This window comes from Dissoconium aciculare, assembly GCF_010015565.1.
Source record: "Dissoconium aciculare CBS 342.82 unplaced genomic scaffold K489scaffold_2, whole genome shotgun sequence".
In the NCBI taxonomy this organism is placed as follows: Eukaryota; Fungi; Ascomycota; class Dothideomycetes; order Mycosphaerellales; family Dissoconiaceae; genus Dissoconium; species Dissoconium aciculare.
In genome coordinates, this window is record NW_022984952.1 from 2119453 (window position 1) to 2139908 (window position 20456).

General features: G+C 52.0%; 7 protein-coding genes across 7 annotated transcripts; 3 read left to right on the forward strand and 4 right to left on the reverse strand.

The window, feature by feature from the left end:
- Positions 1 to 780: 780 nt before the first annotated feature.
- On the reverse strand, positions 781 to 4823 carry K489DRAFT_377037 (DUF221-domain-containing protein). Its single transcript, XM_033604064.1, has 4 exons — positions 4355 to 4823; positions 2895 to 4279; positions 2587 to 2842; positions 781 to 2533 (listed from the first exon to the last, which is right to left on the reverse strand). Exons 1-4 carry the CDS (start codon positions 4451 to 4453, stop codon positions 1097 to 1099), a joined length of 3177 nt encoding a protein of 1058 aa, XP_033463644.1. The 5' UTR covers positions 4454 to 4823; the 3' UTR covers positions 781 to 1096.
- A 2505-nt stretch (positions 4824 to 7328) lies between these two features.
- Positions 7329 to 7796, reverse strand: K489DRAFT_311995 (nucleosome binding protein; the record flags this gene model as incomplete). The annotated part of the gene is made up of 3 exons (XM_033600825.1): positions 7329 to 7477; positions 7565 to 7660; positions 7733 to 7796. 3 exons carry the CDS (start codon positions 7794 to 7796, stop codon positions 7329 to 7331), a joined length of 309 nt encoding a protein of 102 aa, XP_033463645.1.
- Positions 7797 to 8571: 775 nt separating this feature from the next.
- On the forward strand, positions 8572 to 9679 carry K489DRAFT_398862 (uncharacterized protein; the record flags this gene model as incomplete). The annotated part of the gene is made up of 4 exons (XM_033606942.1): positions 8572 to 8668; positions 8694 to 8795; positions 8839 to 8964; positions 9401 to 9679. Exons 1-4 carry the CDS (start codon positions 8609 to 8611, stop codon positions 9677 to 9679), a joined length of 567 nt encoding a protein of 188 aa, XP_033463646.1. The 5' UTR covers positions 8572 to 8608.
- Positions 9680 to 10281: 602 nt separating this feature from the next.
- On the reverse strand, positions 10282 to 12215 carry K489DRAFT_377040 (uncharacterized protein). Its single transcript, XM_033604065.1, has one exon. It carries the CDS (start codon positions 12142 to 12144, stop codon positions 10459 to 10461), a length of 1686 nt encoding a protein of 561 aa, XP_033463647.1. The 5' UTR covers positions 12145 to 12215; the 3' UTR covers positions 10282 to 10458.
- A 290-nt stretch (positions 12216 to 12505) lies between these two features.
- K489DRAFT_377042 (uncharacterized protein) lies at positions 12506 to 13312 on the reverse strand. Its single transcript, XM_033604066.1, has 2 exons — positions 12796 to 13312; positions 12506 to 12739 (listed from the first exon to the last, which is right to left on the reverse strand). Exons 1-2 carry the CDS (start codon positions 13069 to 13071, stop codon positions 12626 to 12628), a joined length of 390 nt encoding a protein of 129 aa, XP_033463648.1. The 5' UTR covers positions 13072 to 13312; the 3' UTR covers positions 12506 to 12625.
- Positions 13313 to 14983: 1671 nt separating this feature from the next.
- On the forward strand, positions 14984 to 17623 carry K489DRAFT_332707 (glycoside hydrolase family 47 protein). Its single transcript, XM_033602164.1, has 9 exons — positions 14984 to 15514; positions 15573 to 15629; positions 15686 to 15908; positions 15980 to 16100; positions 16156 to 16418; positions 16498 to 16758; positions 16817 to 17014; positions 17083 to 17322; positions 17384 to 17623. The coding sequence occupies exons 1-9, from the start codon at positions 15312 to 15314 to the stop codon at positions 17402 to 17404; spliced, it is 1587 nt and encodes a 528-aa protein (XP_033463649.1). The 5' UTR covers positions 14984 to 15311; the 3' UTR covers positions 17405 to 17623.
- Positions 17624 to 17931: 308 nt separating this feature from the next.
- Positions 17932 to 20277, forward strand: K489DRAFT_377044 (uncharacterized protein). Its single transcript, XM_033604067.1, has 2 exons — positions 17932 to 19513; positions 19584 to 20277. Exons 1-2 carry the CDS (start codon positions 18163 to 18165, stop codon positions 19868 to 19870), a joined length of 1638 nt encoding a protein of 545 aa, XP_033463650.1. The 5' UTR covers positions 17932 to 18162; the 3' UTR covers positions 19871 to 20277.
- Positions 20278 to 20456: the final 179 nt, after the last annotated feature.

Consider the following 20456-nt stretch of genomic DNA (forward strand, 5'->3'; position numbering starts at 1 on the left):
GATTGTTGCACGGCGATTGCCAACGAAACAGGACAAAGAATACATATGTATAAATGTATATAATATATAATAAGGTTGAGGCTGAGTACAACATGTCGGGACGGTTTCGTGTCCTGTGGCCTTGGTCACAGAGGCACGGTGCAAAGTACCTGCACACAGCAGCAGCAGTTCCCACCCGACGCCGCAGCCGTCCGTGGCGCGCTGTCAAAAATCCATCCATGCCACCGCCGCCACAGCAGCCACGGCGGCCTGAGAGAAGTCAAAGCAAACCCAGTCGTCACCCGTGTGCCTCTCGGACTAATGATGATAATAATACGCCAATGCCCCAATACAACAGGACAATAATAACTTCATTTTCCAACGACCCTCGGGCGCAAGGGAAATGGCACCAGACTGACTGAGTGCGTGAGAGTGAGGAGACGCTTTTTTCCCGCGCCGAGCCACGCCGTCGCCCGACGAGTTCCACGCGTCCAATTTCCCCTGGTCGCAGCGGACGTCCGACAGGGCACCGTAGCACAGCCCAGTCCTACCGTGACTTCTCGAGGTCGCCTTTTTCTTCTTCTCGTGAGACGCCGGCGGTACACGACTCGCTTGCAACAGCGGACGATAATGGTAGTGCACATCCGCATGACTCGTCGTGCGACTACGACACTACACCTTCCGGGTCAAGGCTAATCTGTGGTCGACATGAGTGCGGTACGAATGGCACGTGACTCGCCCTCCAGGGCTAAGGGAAAGGCTATTCGATGCTATCGTTTACTAGGCAATGCATTGTCGCTCTGTGGTGTATGGAGATCACGATGAGACTGTCGATGACAATGTCAATGGAAGAGATGACGTACGAAATTGATTCCCGCGCTGAAATGCTTTTGTCTGAAAATGAAAATCCATGCGGGGATTTCCCATCCGCTTACTCGAAGAAAAGTGCCCGTAGATCCATAACTCCTTCTCCAGAAGGGGAGAAAACAAAACGTTCTATGACACAGCAATGGCTCGCTCTTCTAAACTTTTGAGATGGCCATGCCTTTCTCTTTTTCGAGATCTCAAATTCTCTATTAATGCAAGTGGCTTTTTCTGCCTTTCGTTTTCTCTAAGTTCATCGCTCGCTCATTCTTCCGCGGCGGAAATATTCATAACTCGTATCATCTCCGCCTCCGGGCGCAGCACCGCCATCCGAGAGCGGCGTGACGCCCGGTGAATCCGCGTAGGGATTCGAGGCATAGAGATGGTTGGGGTGTTGGGGTTGGGGTTGGTAGGGTAGTTGGTTGTATTGCGTGGCAGGGTTCATCGCCGAGGTCGGCAATGGCACACGCATCGGAGCCTGACCCATGTCCGCCGCGCCGGAGACGAGGACCTCACGACTGGCGGCGCGGGAATAGTCCGGGCGGAAGCCGGCGATGCCGCCGTCTTGGCTGGGGGCGGGAGAGTGCTCGCGGAGAGCAGAAGGGGTTTGGTGGTAGCCGCGAGGGTACTCGGTACCACCCACGCGAGTGGTGTCGGAGCCACGGGAGCCGCTGCGACTGCGACCGAGCGAGGTCGCGTTGGAGTCGTCGCGCATGTGAGAGTACTTGCCTCCAGGAGCGAAGTTGGCATTCGAGCCACCACGAGAGTGGTACCCAGCAGAGGAAGAGCCATTCGAATCTTTGCGGTGGTGGAAATCCTCAAAGGAATCCACAGTCGTCGCACGTGTCAGTCCCGTCATTGTGCTGGAAGGTGTACCAGGGCGAATGACATCTGCCGCGTGACCGAAAAGCTGGCCGTTACCACCAGCAGCATCACGGAACTCGGCTCGGTTCTTGAAGTGCTCAAAGTCCATCTCGTCCTCGTTGACGATCTCAAACGGCGCCGAAGGACTTTTGGCGCCCTTTCCAGGGTTCCGCGGGTCCATGGGGTCCATGTAGACGTCACTGTAGCCGCCGTTGCGTAGTTGTGCGACGTCAACAGAGGTTCGGCCGGAGTAGATGCTCTTGAGGAGGTGTTGAGCCTTTGAAGATACCATCGGAGTGATGAGAGGTCTGTACAGCACCGGGTTTCCGAATCTGACGCCGACCTTGTCTCGCTTGATGGCCTTCTTTTTGTCCATGCCGCTCATGTGCTCCGGATCTTGGAGAGGTGTACCCTGTTGATAGAAGTGCATGCCTTGGTCATACGTCCGGACACAGTAGAACTTGAATGCGATGACCAAAATGGGCAACGGCGCGAGCGCTGCTAACTTGGGCCAGTTCGCTTCATAGAAGGAAAGTTGGAGAACGACCAAGGCGACCAGAATGTTGCCGAGAAGCATGAATGCGAGGACTCGGTTGAAGACCATGCGCCAGAACATCCCACCCGACTCGTTTTTGGTGATGAAAATGTACATCAACATGTACTTCTTGACGAAGCAATCAAAGCTGAAGTACACCGCGACAATGACTAGGACGATCGGCTGGATGGCGGCCATTACGAAAGCGGCTGCCGAGTAGAAGAGCAGATAATTGTAGTAGGAGGCATAGTCAAACGGCTGAGGTGCGCTGGCTTCGATTTGCTCGCGCGGCTGGAACGACAGTCAGTTGGGTGCTTGCAAATGGTTACACCTGCTGCACGTACCGTTGGAGACAAGAAACGACGCTCAAATGAGCCATACGTCAGTCGCAGCAGCTGAATGAGATCAATTGTCGCACCAAGGTTGCGCTGGAGTAGAAACGAAACCCAATATGCAGACATGGAGGACATCTGTATAATGATATTGCTGGCGAGATTGGTGTGGGTAACATCTTCATGTTTGGTGAATTCCATGATATAGGACCAGACCGTCGCAAAAAGGGAGAAGCCGATCAGTTGGTTGAAGACGAAGAATGCAAATCTACACAGTCAGCGCCCGCCTGAGAATCGCCATCGTTTTGGATGAAACTTACAGTGCTCCGGTGACGTGACGCTCACGACTCGTCTTTGTGACATCTCCAGCCTTCACGCGGATTCGTCGGAAAATGGATGGAAGGTATAAATAAATGAGAAAGGTGATGGCGGGTGCCAGAATACCTTGCACAGCAGACCAAAATTTGTCGTTGTAAGAATAGGTCTTTTGAAATGCTGGCCAAACAGCAGCCAAGTTGCTCAAGTTTGCCAGAAAGATGACGATCAGAATGTTAGGGATGATGAATACTACCGTCAGCAGCGTGATCCACATGGCGTTCACGATCGTCCGCCATCTCCTGTCCTGTTTGAGAAGTGGTAGGTTGCTCCAGATGAGATCGTTCGGCTTGGTGGCAAGGGAGATGGTGGTTCCTTGAGGCGCCTTCTTTTGGGTCGCATATGCCACCGCGTGAGCTTCGGCAATGTCTTGGAAGCTGGCAAAGCCAAAGGGAAGCGCATTTCGTTTATCGACGGATTCCCGGACTTGCTCGATTTCCATTTCAAGATGCTTGATGCGATTGGTCAGGTACTCGATCGCATCGACCTTCTGGCCTTTCGTGTAGGATTTGTCTTTGCTCGAAGGCTTGCACAACGGACGAGTCGCCGGCAACTTATCCGGGTTCTTCAAGTATCGAGCAAGCACTTTTTCTAATGATTTGACCAAGTCTTCATACTCTTCAACCAGCTCCGGCAGGTCCTTCACGTTTCTGGCAACTGCCGCTCTTGGTGTTTCTCTGGATCCACCAGCGCCCTCAATGATACGAGTGATGCCCTCGTCGGTCCGCAATTCTTTCGGTATATCGGTAATCATCAAAGTTCGCGCGTGTAAGCTGTTCCGGTATTCCGAACTCTCGAAATATTGCTGTCGAAAACGGGCAACTACCCGATAGTTTATCCAGAGGAAGAAGCAGATGACAATATCAAAAAGCCACGCCACGACGACGTAAGCCCATGCGAGCTCGAAATCCTTGTACAGGAATACCGGCGTCATCATTTTGAACCCGGTGTCGATTCGGTCAGTGTTGGGTGGCGGTTGCTCGACGGGTGATTTGTTGTAAGCCACGATGTTGACGGGTATCAGGATACCGCAACCGATGACGCTCAAGACGGCGAATATATTCCTCAGCATGCGGGCACATCTCAGGAAAATTGTGGCATCCAGACCAATCTTCTCTATCAACTCCGTCTCTTTAGTGGTGATGAGTGGCTTCAGCCAGCCGAACAACCCCCGGGTGACTGGTGGCGGAGCATGTTTGCTGTCGGCGTACTTGGCTCGAGGTGCGTAGACGACGTTGTTGTGCGGGCGAACGAAACAGAAAACTATGACGAAGAAGATTCCCACGCTGGCGGACACGCCGAAGGAGAAGAGTGCTGCCTTGCCATCGATCTGTGAAAGAGTGTGATTAGTTCTACGGCATTCCAGGTGCACAATAGTCTCTAGGTCCGTGTGGTGCAAATTTACCTTTTGCTTTGAGGCATTGCCTATTGTGTCCAGGAAAGTATTGCCAGTGCCTTGGTCTTGACGGGGTACCACATGATGGACAAGTTCAACGAGATCCATACTTGCTATGGGAGTCTCCCTCTCGGTTCGAGGTCGTTGAGGCCAGTATTTTCACAGATCTGTAGATCGTAATAGACAGAAGAGGTGTAATTGACGAGCCTGGAGTCACGCCAGTTGAGGCGGTATTTGACGATAAACTGCCAAAGTTGTTGGAAACTTTGATGTAGCGACAGTGAGGCGAGTGGAGGATCACTGTATATTCTCCTCACCACAGGCCAGTCCGGGAACGCTTACAGAGAAGGAAAGAAACGCAAGATGTATGATACAGTACAATGAGAAGAAGTAGGGGGAATGAACAATGCGGAAAATGGATTGAAGAGCAACCCAGGATGAAATGTCACAACGACACACAAGAGACAAACAGGGTCGCATCACACACATACCGTTCAAGCGGCGGCGGCATGATTCGCACTGATGCTGCTTTGCTCGCGCTTTGACGTAACGGGTCCACCAGAAATTCCACCAAAACTTCCATGAACATGTGCACGCGATTCCCGACACGGCCAAGCGGCACGGGACTAGTGGTGAAACGGGAACGCGGCCGGCGTAACCGCGAAGAATGAATACGAAACGTTGGGGAGACTGGCAGTGCACCACCACGCACCCTCTCTCTCACCACTCTGCACTGGAGCTGGAGCTGGAGGGAGGTTTATTATTGTCCTGCAAATTCTAGATGCGCGCTTCCATTTCTGCCCTGTCACCCAATGAAATGGCGTCTTCAGCCTTCCTCATCAAGAACATGAACCTCCCATGATTTCCTAGCATCACCACGCCAGACATTGGTATGAGACCATCTGATCGTAAGCGCTGTATCCCTCATCCTGTCGTCTCCTGCCTCGGTTCGTCGCTCCAAACCACCAAGAGATCTGAGTCGACGATGCGTCTGGGCAGGACGACTGAACGTGACATGACACGCGGCTGGACTTCTCGGGCGTAGCAATCAAAATTCGCCGTAGGGGTAATTGTAGTGTATCACAGTCACTAGATATAATATATAGATCGTTGGGCGAGACCGTTACTACAGCCGAGAGAATCCACCGATGGGCCCCTGTGAGCGCCTCATCATCATCAGCGATGCATCATCCTTCCAATACAGTAATGAAGGGCAGGATGTTTTTTCGCTGTGATCCCAGCCAGGAGAAATGCCCCATATAATGCCACGCGTCACACAAAACAATGCCATCATCATCATGAGCCCAGGGACCCTTCGAGGCGGCCCACGCAGAGAGCGTCGTCCTCTCCGATTGGTCGCATCGGGGAACGACGCAGGGTTCATGTCTCCCTGTCTATTTTTGGCCGACGCGCTGTCTGGCCGTTGGAAAGCGGCTCTGTAGACGCGCACTCCCAGAAAAACGACGACAGAGCTCGGACCAGTGTCCCGTCCATCCTCCTCTCACAATACTACAGCACTATTGTATTCTCCGGGCAGGTCTCTTGGTCGGTCGCGAATCCAGGATCAGCAGCGACGCGCGCGTAACAGAGAGGAACCGAGTCTGGCGGAAAGAGTCCTTCGCTGGTACCGATTTGGGATCGTCGGCGGTTCTATATGATGAAGCGTGTGCTTCGATGTCCCGCGGTCGGTCTACTGTACAACATTGACGCAGGTACAATCCAAGAACAGGTCTCGGGTAAAGAGACCAGCATAGCGGCCACATTGATCCCAGCCTAGGTATGCATAGCATACAAGGCTCAGGAACGGGCCTTCGTGAATGCACGCATTCCTTCACTACTTCGCGCTTGTCCATGCCGGCCTGCAACGTGGATGCATTGCTATATGTTTGAGGATCGTCACTGTGACGGATATCATGAAACAAATCCTCCATTGCTGAGTAACAGTACTGGATATGAACCGCGACGGATATCGAAGACCGTACAGGGTATCATCGTTGAGGAGTGTGCAAGCTCCGTGTTGCAGGATGCATGTCAATAAGGACTCCGATCCTTCTTCAAATCAAGTCAACTATGAGTGAAGACGACGGAATGAGATGCCCGGATCGTCAGCATATGCCACTGCGAGCTTGAATGTTTTCATGTGACGATGAACGAACGACACAGCAGCATGTGCGCGTCGAAAATCCACGTACTCCCGTCTGCTAGGGTTGGGGTTACATCGTCCAACCCCAACCCTGGAACGACATCTGGACGGACAGGATGCCACGCATGGCGATGAGCTGCACTGCTCGCTGCTATTCAAACAAAATCGGATTATTGGAAATGTATATTCTACGGGATCCTTGATGACGGAAGACGCTGGTAACGTAATTATCGTCCCAAGTTCACAAACATGAAATCAACGACCAATGGGTGACAACACACAATGCATCTGATCGTCAACCCTACCGTGAATCGTCAATTGCTGCAAATGTTGTCATCAGGATGCTATTAACGTTCCGAGTGAACTTCCATAGTTAGAGACGCGTTTCACGAGGAGAGCCTATCAATGTCATCGAACGCAATTGTACGATAGAGTCACATAATCTACCGCTCCTTCAAACCATCGTAACGCCAACCAAAACAACAAGCCGAACCCACAGAAGACGAAGATTCATTAAGCTGTCTTATGCTCGACCATACATTCAATAGCAATCGCAGTGTACAATAGCTACGAGCAAAGCGAGACCCGTCACATGTCTGGCTCACATGATAGACCCGATCGAGCGAGAGGGGGAGAGTGTTGGTAAACATGATGGTAGATGGTATATCGAGAGAGTAGCAAGAGAGGTTTCATGGGGAGCCAGAATATTCGTGACAGGTCGATGGTGTCACCGACAAAGTTTGCAGGAGAAGATGGAAAGGGCGCGGATCGCGCTTAGTCCTCATCCTCGTCGTCGTCACCGCCCTAAATGGAGATCGATCAGTACATTGCAAGTGAATGTTAGGCGGCGCCGACGAGACTCACAGCAGTGTAGGCGGCCTTCTCCTCCTCGTACCGCTTCTTGTCGGCGGCAGCCTTGGCTTCATAGGGAGCCTTCTGCTTCTCGCCGAGAGCCTTCCACTTCTCACCGAGGACTTTGCCAACCTCGCCTATAGGAATCGAAGTCAGTAATCAATTTCTTTAACGATTGATCGAACGACGACCGGATATCGCCATCGCCGTTGGGTCAGTCTTACCGAACTTGATGCCGGGGTTGTCCTCGCGGACCTTGTCACGCTGGTCGTTGGCGAAGAACATGTAGGCAGAGAGACCACGCTTGGGCATGTTGGGGTCTGTGAAGGATAGTTAGCAACGATGCGCCAGCAACGATCGGTAACGTCGATCAGTCAGATGAGGCGACTCACCCTTCTTCTTCTTGCCGTCCTTGGTCTTGCGGGTACCGCGGGTGGTGGTCTTTTCCTTCGGCATTTTGATGGATATGTGTGTGTTGATTATTCACTGTGGTCAAATTGCGTCAGTCCAAGTTAAACACGCGACGCGTCAATCGATGCGATCGATGGGAAAACGAGCAGCGTGTGTTGCGGAAGGTCAATCGTCGTTTTGCAATGCGGAGTCTCGTCACGGTGGTGGTCACGGTCAAGCGTATGATTGCAATCGATGTTTTAATCGATCTTGATCATTTACAAGTCCGTGTTCATTCCACACGCGACCGACGGACGACGACCAGCAGAAATCGGGTTGTTGCGACAATCGTGGTGGTGCGCGCGCGACGAGCAGTCGATTGGTCATTGGCTTGATCAACGATGCTGCCGAGGCGCTCATTGCGCGGTGCTTGGTGATTGCCAGACGCGTGCTTGCGACGGAGTTTCTTGTAAATAACAACGTAGAATCGCGTGTTTGACGCGCGGAAAACGAGTGTTATTGCCAGTGAAGTTCGACGACACGAAAAGAATGAATGGTGGTTGTGTTGGATATTGGAAGATTTCGCGTGATTGAAAGCCCATACATACCGCGTGTGAGTGCAGTGCTATACTGTGAGTGAGTAGAGTGAGTTGTATGAGAGGGAAGTTTGTGTGAGAGAACAGCACAGTGAGAGGACTGCTAACAAAATTTGTATGAGGAAGTGAGCGGGCAGTGGCTGACAGCGAGGGAGACGGGCGGGCTTCTGACCTGGTAAATTTGGGGTGAACCCCGCGTACCGTGACGGTAAATCCCAGTACGCTTATCTCTCACACACACACATCACTCCTCCAGGGCTCTCATACGACCACGGCCGCCGAATGCCCGCCTCCGCCGGTGTGTTGCTATTGATGCTGCGGGCGTTTTCTTCCTGTGTGTTGGTCTGTTTCACTCTACTGTGTACAGATGTGTGTGCTGTACGGCAGTCACTCTACTGAGTGTGTAGGCTGGACTCTGATCGCCCGCCCAGCGCTGTGCTGTTGTCACTGCTCCAATGTTGCTTCCACGGTGCGTTGCCTAGGGGGCTGACCACAATCGACACATTCATCAGACCTCAGAACATTGGACACACACAGCTGCGCACGCACCTGCATACCACCACCAGCACTTGCCTCGCCTCCTCCTGTACCTGCCTGCACCTTCCGCATTGCCCGCCTTGTTTTTAGAGTCATTACCTGTGTGTATCCATTCTCGCCTCCAGCTGCTGAGGCTTTGTGTGCTGTTTGTGTCACTCAACATAGTCGTCACTATTGTGGAAAGCTGGAGCTCGGCTGGGCCATAGGGAATGATTCAAAGGACGCCACAAAGGCAATACTGTGGTACTGCTCGTCTCTGTATCTCGTGATGCGACGCTGAACATATTCAGGGTAATCATGCGGTGACTAGGATAGGGTTTTATGCCTTTGTTCCTGTGGTTCGGAATGATAAACGTTGTTGTCGCAACTCCAACCACGCATACCTCCTCCCGGATACCTGAAGCAGAATCTGGTCCACGCCGAGAAGTCAGGACAACGGCGTCACAACCGTACACGTCCGTTCCAGTCGGGAGACATTCTGCGCCAGAACTGCAATTTCCATTTATGTATGCCATGCCGTTCGCTTGACCGCTGTAGGTGAAAGCGTACGGAAAAAGTCGCGCAACCTTGACCGCGGCGGAGCGCAAGCATCCAGTCGGCTCCAGGGTTGGCAAGCACGAATTCCAAACGGACGGCACATCGAAGCAAGGGCAGCTGGGCACTGCCGGGCACTGTGCTTTTTATTTCATGGACATTCTCGGAGCTATCGGATTCTTGGTTTTACTGGAGCTCCTCCTTCTGTTCGTGCGCCACGCACGATATTTGCGCTTCCGCTCGAGATTGTCATTCAGTACAACATTCCACTCATCGCGTTGAGTAACACATGTCGAGGAAATTGGCGGAGTGATAGACAATGTAGAACGAGAGGGTGGCTTACCAGCCAACCTTGGGGACAAAACGGGGTCCAATATTCTCCGCCCGGTCGGATTGTTGCGTTTCCAAGGTTTCCGTCATATTCGTTTCTCCCTGGCAAGAACCAACAAATCGAGCAATCAACGGCACGGAGATAAACAACAAAAAACAAGTCGCGTCTGACAGCGCTGCACTGCCCGCTATAGCCACGGATACAGTCAATGCCGGCACTGCACTCCCAACCACACATACAGGGCAAAATAGATCTAACGTAGGACCCGCGCGGTCGCGTCGCGTTGGCCCAAAGTCGCAATGTGATGAAAGAGGTTAGAGGATTCATCACATGCAAGCCTCTCACCGTAGAGCTTGGAAAGCTCAGGGTCGCTTGGACATTGGCAAGGTTTTGTGACCGTGATGCAGGTGAGCGACTACTGTCAACACTGGCCCGCGGCAGGACATTCATCCATGCCCAGGTCATTTCGACATTGCTTCAGCTTGGTCAGTCGTCAAATACGTGACAGCTGACTCTTGGTTCACGTCCATCAGTCCTGGAACCGGGGCGTTATTTTGGTAGGCAAGCAGGAGATCTGTCCATCACGTGTATAGCAATGCATATATTGCAGAAAGATACATATGTTCTATAACATGGACATTCAATCATTTCGTAGGTCTCGGAATAGCGAAAATTGTTGGCGCAGGCCGATTTTATAGACGGGTCGTCGTCCTGCGCGCGTGACGGGCCTTCACCGCACCAGAGGTTCCGCGTCCTCGGGTGCTGCTGTCACTTGTCCATCCTCGTCTTCGTATTCAGCCACAGTGCCTTCGACGTCCAAGCAACGCCGGATCTCGCGACATGCCTTGAGATAGTACTCACGCACGCCAGGCGTCGGCTTGATCGGATTCGGCGCCTTGTCCCAGCCGTGCGGCACGCCAGGCACCATCGTGTACACGACCTGCTTACCCACCTCTTTGCTGATCAATCGCTCGTGGAACTCCTCGCCTTCCTCGAGCAGCATATCCCACTCGCAGGTGTGCATGATGATATTCTTGGGCAGAGCGCGGCGAAGCAGTGCTGTAGGCGCGATGCCGGGGCTGAGATAAGGCGAATCGAGGGCGACGTCTTTCGGTGGGTGCAGGTAGGAGTCGTCGAAGAGATCGGTAAAGAGCGCAGGCAGCTCCTGGTCAGCGCGCTTGCACGTCGCACGACGGTACTCTCTGGTGCGGGTGTAGTCGAGGGAAGGATACCATGGAACTATACAGCGTAGTTTGATGTCGAGGACAGGACGCGATGCCTCGGAGACAGTGGCTGTTGCGCCTGTTTTGGCGGAGGCTTTCGCATTGGAAGATGATGCGACCGAGACGCCATGCGAGGAAGACGGCGCCGACGGTGTTGAGATGAGTCGGCTGGCGGAGTCATTCGGCAATGCCTCGCTGTTCACAGTAACGAGTGCCTCCAGACTAGTACGAGTGCTCGATGCGATACGGGTGAAGTCTGTGAGATGGTCGTAAAGCCGTAGAGGTACCGAGAACGCCATGTTGCCGCCTGACGAGAAGCCCGACAGCGCGATCCTGTTGGGGTCGATCCCCAATTCAGCAGCATGCTTGTGTATCCACAGTACGGCATCCACGCCATCGTCAACAGCAGTCGGAAATGGATGCTCAGGAGCTAGGCGGTAGTCGACTGAGACGACAATCGCGTTGCACTCCTCGACGACAGTAGCGCACCACCGCGCGTCGTCCACTGCAGTTCCCAAGGTGAAGCCGCCTCCATGGAAATTGATCACCACTGGGTATCCACCCCATTTCCGTGCTTGAATGCTCCGTCTCCTGACACTGTTGCTCAACGTGTGTAACCTGTTCGATATGTGGTGTCCACCCGATGCTGCAGCTGCAGCCTGGAGCGCGCCGTCATCGTGAATATGTTGTCGTCGTATCGTCTCGTAGTCCTTGGGTACGTAGAATTGCAGTGGGATGACACCATGCCGGTTGGAGACCGTGCTGGGGATATTGCGGTGGAAGTTAGGATGAGGCGGCCGTGGTGGTGCGAGGCGATGGAAGAACATTCCCAAGCCCATCAGCGTGCGCCAGAACGTCGCTTGAACGTGTAGCACCCATCTTGGCCGCTGGATCTTGGTCTGGTATCTGTCCTGTTTGCGTTTGATACCGGGGAACGATGGGATCGGTATTGAAAAGCGTCGTGATACACGACGCTCGGGAGACTCGTCGCCTGCCATCTTGCTTTGGAAAAGGTCAAACAAGTATATAATAGAATCAAAATCCGTGATGGAAATTAAACCACAGACAACGCAAACAAATCCCTTGCCTCCAGAACTATTAGATCGAACTGGCCTTGGCCTGGCAATTATGACGACGAAAATACATCCGATCGTAACGGTTATAGATCTTGGTAAATCCGGACGATTCCCCATTTACAGCATGGACTTCAACAATGATACATTGCCCCAGCTATTCTTGCGGCGTCTTCGTGACAACGAACACATCTCGCAATTCAATCATCACTTTTACAATATTTCCCTCCATGATGGGTGTCTGAAGGATATTTGTGTTTATCGTCCTTCTTTGCAGAACTGCCTACAGGCGTGTCCAGCTTGGAATCTCCTCCGTGGCCACTGACGTCACAACTTTCGCAATTGGCCAGCTCCGAGATGAATCCTGAAATCCCGATGGAGAAGCGCCGGGCTGCGCAACCCATGTACAGTACTGTGTTGTTGGAGGTGGCCTACCACCTAGGTAGGTTCCAAGGTTGTTATCCATCCAAAGACGTGCCTTGTTCGACAGCGTTTATGAATCCCGACTCCAGGATATGATCCTGCGTGAACGGTTCCAAGCAGCCAGGGAGTGCGTCGGAAGGCGACCCATCTTTCTGTTGTGCACAGCATACTCTGACAATTATACGACGACGCAAAATCGATATCCAACATCAGCACCAATTCGGAAATGCGCACAGGACCAGGCTATACTGTTTTTGGTCGCAGTCGCAGAAGCCCGCGAACCATCATCGTTGTCAGTTCATCCACGTCCGATAGGCACAGAAGGATTTCCGATTGATCTGTCGTTAGGTGAACTGAAGTGTTTCGTTTGACCGTAACCCTGAGATGCAGGGTGTAATCATTACACAGCCCGAGTCTCTCCTGAGCTTCTTTATTATCAGAAATCAGATGACCAAGCCCCACACACAACGTCGATGGTATTAGCGTATACAGTGACCGAAACTGATTTGGAGAACTGTGTAGGACCGGTGGAAGACTCGAAGCATTCCAAGGTTGTCGATGATTCCGAGACATCACGAGCTGCCTCTGTTGTTCTTCCGCCAATGTTTTCTTAACGGGAGGCATGCCCGTACATTCTCATTTGAATACGATGAACGATCGAAGCGAACATCTCGTCATTGCCTGAGCCGCATCATCCGATGTTCTACGAATCTGTGTTATGCTGACTTCGCTTGCGGCTTCGCGATACACTCGCACGGCTTTTCTCCCGCAACACCTCTGGTAGTACCATTCGGAATTCTGTTCCATCGTGTATCGCGAGTATTGCCGATTCGGCTCCCCTCACGATTACGATATGAGCCTCGTCCAATGCTCGAGCTCACGCGAATAGCAATGCCCTCATATCAATCGGAAAATTAGTCTCCGTTCGAAACATTGAGGAAGACAGATATAAATACTTGAACCTCATGTCTTCTGAACATCTTTCATTCTCCTCATCTTCCTTCCGGACTGCCTGGCATGACGGTCATGCTGTCCGATTCCAAAGGCTCGCCTGTTCACTTCTTTGCTCCATCGCAATGACTTATTGCCTGGCCGGACCAGCTCCCAACAAGTGATACCAACATGTGCTTTAGATCTGTAATACCGCAAGTTACAGCAACGTGAACACCGTCATACAAGAAGTCAGGATTATATAATCGCCGCAACCGATGCGTTCACCTCCAGCGCTAGTCGGCATGTACCTCGACCTCACAAAGGCGGATCAGACGAGTCGTGGTCCATACGCTACTCGCAATATGTCGACCGAGCATACGGTATCAATCCATTACACCATTACGACGTGTGCAGCACGGAAATTGAACAGAGAGGCCGTGGAGCCGACGACCAGATCGACTTCGAGCCCTCGTAACACTGCGCTGGGGATCGGAAAGACTGTCAATGATTACTCAGTAATCGTGACCTTTCTGTGTGCAACGGTCTAGTGCTAGGGTCTTGCCCAGATATGAGGCAGCAAGTGAGTGCCTTCTTCTTCTTCTTCTGGAAATGTCCCATGCTCGAGCTAATGTAACAACAGAACCCGAATGATGGATTCTGCTATTAGGCTATGAAGCCTGCGTGCTGCGGTCTCGCGCAGATGTGAGGCAGCAAGTAAGCGTCTCCTTCAAGCGGAAACGTTCCTTGCCCAAGCTAATGTAACAATAGAACCCCGATGATGGATTCTGCTGTTTAGGGCGTCACGCCCGGGTGCTACGGTCTTACCCAGATTTGAGGCAGCAAGTAAGCATCTTCTTTCTTTCCCTGAGGGAGGTCCCGTGCTCGAGCTAATTCGACGATAGGACTCGAATGATGATTTCTGCTATTCAAATGTTACGTTTGTATTCAAATGCCAAAAGACGCGCTGGGGCGTCCTTTCCTAGTTGGCAGGACGCGTGTGTTTGGAAGGTCGCAGACGCCGCGATGTGACAGACCACGGTTGACGAGTTGGTCGTTTGTTAGGTAAGGCCAGTGTACGCAGCTCCACGTACATATTCACATAAGACACAAAAACATCGAACTTCTTGGGATCAAATAGAGAGACAACCCTGCAGTAGTTCACGGAAACGAAGGGTTTGCAGAGTGTTTCATAGTTCATGTACATCTCGAAATCGCCTCGCCAACCACGTAGTAGTTGTCATCCGGAGAAGCGCGACTTATGGCGCAGAAAGTCCTTTTGACTTACGGAAACTTCGCCAATTTGAGTACTGTTCTGCCGCAATAAAGCGCGCGCTCGCGATTGCGTATCTTGCAACGTCATGTTGGTGTACGTGTGCGCAAGGAAATGTTTATGTTCTGCCGTTGTTTCCAAGCAGCCCTGGGGACTGGTATTGGTGGATCGCGTGGCTGGTTGTGTACATGTATGCAGGCGTTGTCGGGACGGCTCGGTGGATCTGGGGGCGTTCTCTGCTTGGCTTCCATCCAAAACCGTCGCAATCTGGCCATCGTGCAGTGCGTTACGGCCCCCCTCCCAAATGTCGTCGTCGTGCATCAAGACGGTAGCTTTTGCGATGACAATTCTCGAACGCATGTGCGATGCCGTAAAATATTCTCCGATGTCTCGGAATCATGTAATGAGTGATAACTGCTGGAAGGTCCTCCCGGCCATGCCCAGCCTGGGTGAGACAGTTCGGCATCATTGTTACTGCCACCGACAAGACGGCACGCGCCCATCTGTCAGATCTCCCAGAGGTACTCTCGAGCAAGCTTGGTACTGCCATATGTCCACTTCCGCTGAAGACCTAGAGCTTTGTCTGCTTGAATCTCTGATGTTTCCTTTTGTTTCCCTCGATTGCGCTCAATTTCGTCAAACCTGAGCGATCGATCAAGACATGCGTACCGCACAGGTTTTTTGTGTGTTGAGCACAGCGGTCTTAAGTACCGCTGCAGCAGTGCGAGCAGCAGCCCCGGAGGCATTCGGAGAAATCAGAAGTACAGACCAATCAACTCTCAAGCATGAAAATTCATCTCCGAATACCGCGAGAGCAGCGGCGGTTAGAGAGGCTTTTCAATTCGCATGGGACGGATATTACAAGTACGAAGTTGAAAAGCGAGCAACGTAATGAACAGCCTGTTCTGATGACTCGTTACAGACATGCCTTTCCCAACGACGAGCTCCTACCGGCAAATAACAGCTACAGTAATTCTCGGTCAGTCACTAGATTTCGAGGACTTCGAGAGCATCTGCTGATCAAGAAGGATTCAGGAATGGATGGGGTGCCAGCGCCATCGACGCTCTATCCACTGCGCTCGTCATGAGGAACAAGGAAGTGGTCGATGTCATTCTAGACTATGTGCCAACAATTGATTGGAGCGTGAGCTACGAAGACACTCGAGTCAGCCTCTTCGAAACGACCATCCGATACCTCGGAGGTCTCTTATCCGCGTATGACTTACTCAAGGGCCCTTTGAGCTACATCCCTCAAAAAGTATGTAGCTATTCGCATGCGCAACTGCCCAGACAAATAGTAAACGCTGACATGAAGCGTCGCATCGGTAGCCAGGTAATGTCCGCGCCCTGCTCAGTCAGGCCACAAATCTTGCAAACAACCTGAGCTTCGCCTTCAACACTCCGACAGGTATCCCCCACGGTGGTATGTTCTTTGGTAACAGAACTAATGGTAAGGTATGCCTTTGACGTACATTGGTTCGATTTCACTGACAGCCCTGCTTTAGATGGTAGAAACACCACGAATTTGGCTGAAGCTGGAACGCTCGTACTTGAATGGACTCGTCTTTCCGACCTGACCGGTGATGTGACTTACGGAGCCCTGGCACAGCGAGCAGAGGAGTACTTATTAGACCCTCAACCGCAGTCGCTCGCCGAGCCATTCCCAGGACTCGTCGGCTCGAATATCGGCATCAACAACGGCAGTTTTGTGGACGGCGATGGTGGATGGGGCGGCGGCGACGACAGCTTCTATGAATATCTGATCAAGGTAAGTTCAGGATCGTTGCTTAGCTGCTGAGACTTATCGAAGTGATTGTGAAACTCTGCTGACCATGGATCGAAAACAGATGTTTGTCTACGACTCTTCTCGTTTTGCAAGTTATCGCGATCGTTGGATTCTTGCTGCGGACAGCACCATTGCTCATCTGGCATCACATCCTTCGTCCCACCCGGAGCTAACCTTTCTCGCCTACTACGAAGGCACGAAACTTGATCTATACTCAGGTCATCTGGCATGCTTTGATGGTGGTAACTTCATTCTCGGCGGCCTCGTTTTGAAACAACAGAAGTATATCGACTTCGGTCTCCAGCTCGTCGATTCATGCGAGGTAAGTTGATCCTGCGAGCTCACTCGTGTTATTTTGGCTGACACGTTCTGGGGAACAGCAAACTTACAACAAAACCCTCACGGGCATCGGCCCAAATGGGTTTGGATGGGATAGCTCTGAGGTTCCCGCGAACCAAACGGAATTCTACGAACGGGCAGGTTTCTACATCACAGATTCTGCCTATGTGCTGAGGCCCGAAGTCATTGAATCCTTCTACTACGCCTATCGAGCCACCGGCAAAACGAGATATCAAGACGTAAGTGTTATACCTGGCGGTGGCATAAAACACTTTCCTCGAAGGTACGGTACTGACGCTTGTCATAGTATGCTTGGAATGCCTTTGTCGCCATCAACAGCACAACCCGCGTTGGCTCAGGCTTCACATCAGTCACCGACGTCAACGCGCCTTCCGGTGGAGATATTTTAAATTTCCAGGAATCCTTCCTCTTCGCCGAGGTGCTCAAGTACAGCTATTTGATCCATTCAGACCCAGATGACGAATGGCACGTCAACCACGACGGCGCCAATGATTGGGTGTTCAATACCGAGGCGCATCCCATGAGGGTGAGTTTCACACACGTTGGAAACGAAATGTAGCCCTTGCTGACAATTTCCTCATCGACAGGTTGTGGGGCCACGGGTCTGATTGTTGTGGAAGTGCGCATCTATTCTAATTCAATAATAATAAGATGTATCACTCGAAATGTACCGAGTTGATAACTAGAGAGACCAATTTGTGCCCAATGCCAATGTCTCTTCGACGGCATTGATTCACCTGAGTTTAGATAATGTATAGGGTGAGGCCAGCACGGCGCTCCTTTTCAACGCGATGGTGTATTGCCCGTCTTCCTGCGCGATGCATTCCGATCATTCTGCCTGCCTGTATGTTTCATTCCAATGCCGCATACGTAAGGTGATATTGCAAACGGAACCGACTAGCCGAGCACCACGATAGTCGATCGCAGTTGGAACTCTCTTGTTCCTTGTAGTTGAGGACTGGTTTGGTGGCACGCGAGCAACATGCGGCAAAGGCCTGCAAAGCACTGCGATCACATGCCAATGACGCGCTTGGTGGGGGAAAGCCAGTGACGTCGGACATGCAGCGGGGGGCGCGTTCTCGGCTTAAGTAGTGCCTGTTCAATACTTGGAATGATGATGGTAATTAATGATGGCCTTGAAGTGATCGTCGCCTATGATGATCCGCGATTTGAAGAAGTTCGAGACCCAACAACCTCATAAGACATCATCGAAGGCTTACAATTTCTGTTGTGAGCAACAGCGTGGCGAGCTTGCATAGCAAAGCCGTGCCGAGTCGCGACGTGACGTCCTTGTGTACACTTTCTCGCCTGTTTCCAACATTGCGACACCTTGTTCGAACGACTACACCAACATCTCATCGTCATAATGTCTTCTTCAAAGACTGAGGACCACCAGGAGAATTCAGATGACTTGCCCATGATCAACAAAGTCTATAACTCAACAGCTCAGATGGCATCAACGTACTTCACGCTGCCCTCGTTCACCCGAGCAAAGCGCAATCAGGAGGAATTGCGTAAAAGTAACCCACAGGTCCCCGTGCTCAAGGAAGAGGACGAAAAATTCCTAGAAAGACAGATCGCCTCAAGTAGCCTTCCTGATGATGTACCAAAGACCAAGATCACAGATGATGGCGAGGAGAAAAAAGCTGCATCCTCGGATCTGAACGCTGCCTCCGAAGATGCGGTCGTTATACCAGAGACACAACCCGACAACAAAGAATCTACGAGCTCCGGCGAGACATCAGCAGCAAGCAAGTCCGCCTCATCACCAAAATCGAGCAAGAAAGACTTCGGTCTTCCAAGCCAAGAGGAAGCCGAAGCAGCCACCAAAAACTGGGATTCTGCCTTCGAAAAGGGCCAAAAGTCGGGCGATGGCTCCTCATCGACGGCAAAACGCACATGGGCCTCGTATTTGGTACCAGGCTCCAAGAAAGACACCAAACCCTCCGGTGACGAGCCCGCAGCTGCCACCGATGCTAATGCGAGCGAGCCATCTGGCAGCAAGACACCACAACGCACATGGGCCGAATATGCCAACACATATGTGCCGAGTAACCTGCCATCTCTTCCTACTCTACCAACGACCTTGAAATTCAAGAAATCCTCAAAATCTGATCCGGATGCTCAAGCATCTCCCGTACTCAACAAAGATGGTACCGTCGACGATGCTGCCACTGCCGAAAAGCAGGATAGAGAGGTTACAATTCTACTCGACAACATGAACATGTCGACTTTGAACAACCGGGTGTTTGCTCTGTCAGCTGAGACTCAAAAGATTTACGACCGCTTCGCGCAAGTCCTCAAGGACACGATCAATGGTGTACCGACTGCGTACGAGGATATGGATAAGCTTATGCGCGAGGCGGGCCCTACGATTGAGAAACAGTACAAAGCTATGCCGCCATTTGTCCAGAGCCTTGTGAAGACTCTACCAGCTAAGCTGAGCACCTCTTTGGCTCCAGAGGTATTGTCGAGTATTGTGGCGGAGAAGCCCGGAGCAGATCTAAAGGCAGCAGAGAAGGGCAAAGCTGGCGCTGCGTCAACCGGCGGAAAGAATGCCAAGGGAAAGAGCAAGCGTCGCGTGCCCGGCTTGAAGAATCTGGTCGCACAACAAGGCGCAGTGGCGGGAATTCTGAGGAATGTCGTGACCTTTCTGCGCGTTCGCTTCCCGCTTTTGGCGTCGGGAACGAATGTGGTGATGTCGCTTGCAGTATTCAGTAAGTTCTCGATTCTAGTGCACTCGAAGGCCACACCTCGTGACAGACCGCTGACGAGTGTACGTTACAGTTCTCATGTTTGTGTTCTACTACTGCCACAAGCGCGGCAAAGAAGTCCGTGTGGAAAGGGAGAAGGCCGCAGCGGATGCCGCCTTGGAGGTTGATGGCCAGGCTGACGAGGAAGATTCGTTCACGGCTGAAGACGACGAAGATGAGGATGAAGATGAGGATGACGAGGTCGATAAGGACGATGAGGAATGGCAAGCTCGCCTTGAGGAGTCTGAAGCGGCGCATGTACCGCTGCCCACACCTAAGCCCGTGAGCGATGGCACGGGCAACGAACCCGAGAAGCTGTGAATCGTATACTTGCGATGATGCCACCGTTAGACACTGCTTTGATTATGATCATGGATTCGTGTGGTCGATGTGGTCGGAATGCGAAGGTGGATAATTCTTTACTATTTCGGGATTGTTCCCGTAACTCCTGGAGCAAAGAATTGGGCCCCGATATTGGAGCTCCGAGTCTGCATAGTCTCAGCACTCTTGGCAATTGATGGGCAAGGGCGCAAACAGAGCATAGGCGGTGCTCATCCATACTGAACTGCCTCGATAATCATTCAGGAGTTAGGCTTGGGGTCGCATTACCCGCCTTGGGCCTCTTTCGGAGGACGACGTGCACCTGCTCATCTATCTAATCTTTCTCATTCGAGCTCACATGAATATGTCTATCTCAACAGTGTCCTCGAATCCTCAATACGCTATGGATCGGATTGCATGAGTCGCTTTGCTGTTCAATAGAGACCTCGGGATGCTGGCTTTCTGGCCAGGGCTGGGCCCGTCCCCGTGTCAGCACGCGCGTGTGCACAATGTGGCGTCTCTCCATCAGCGCGACCTGACTTCCTCAACACCACTGGCAGCACGTCCACGTCTTGATATTGTCACA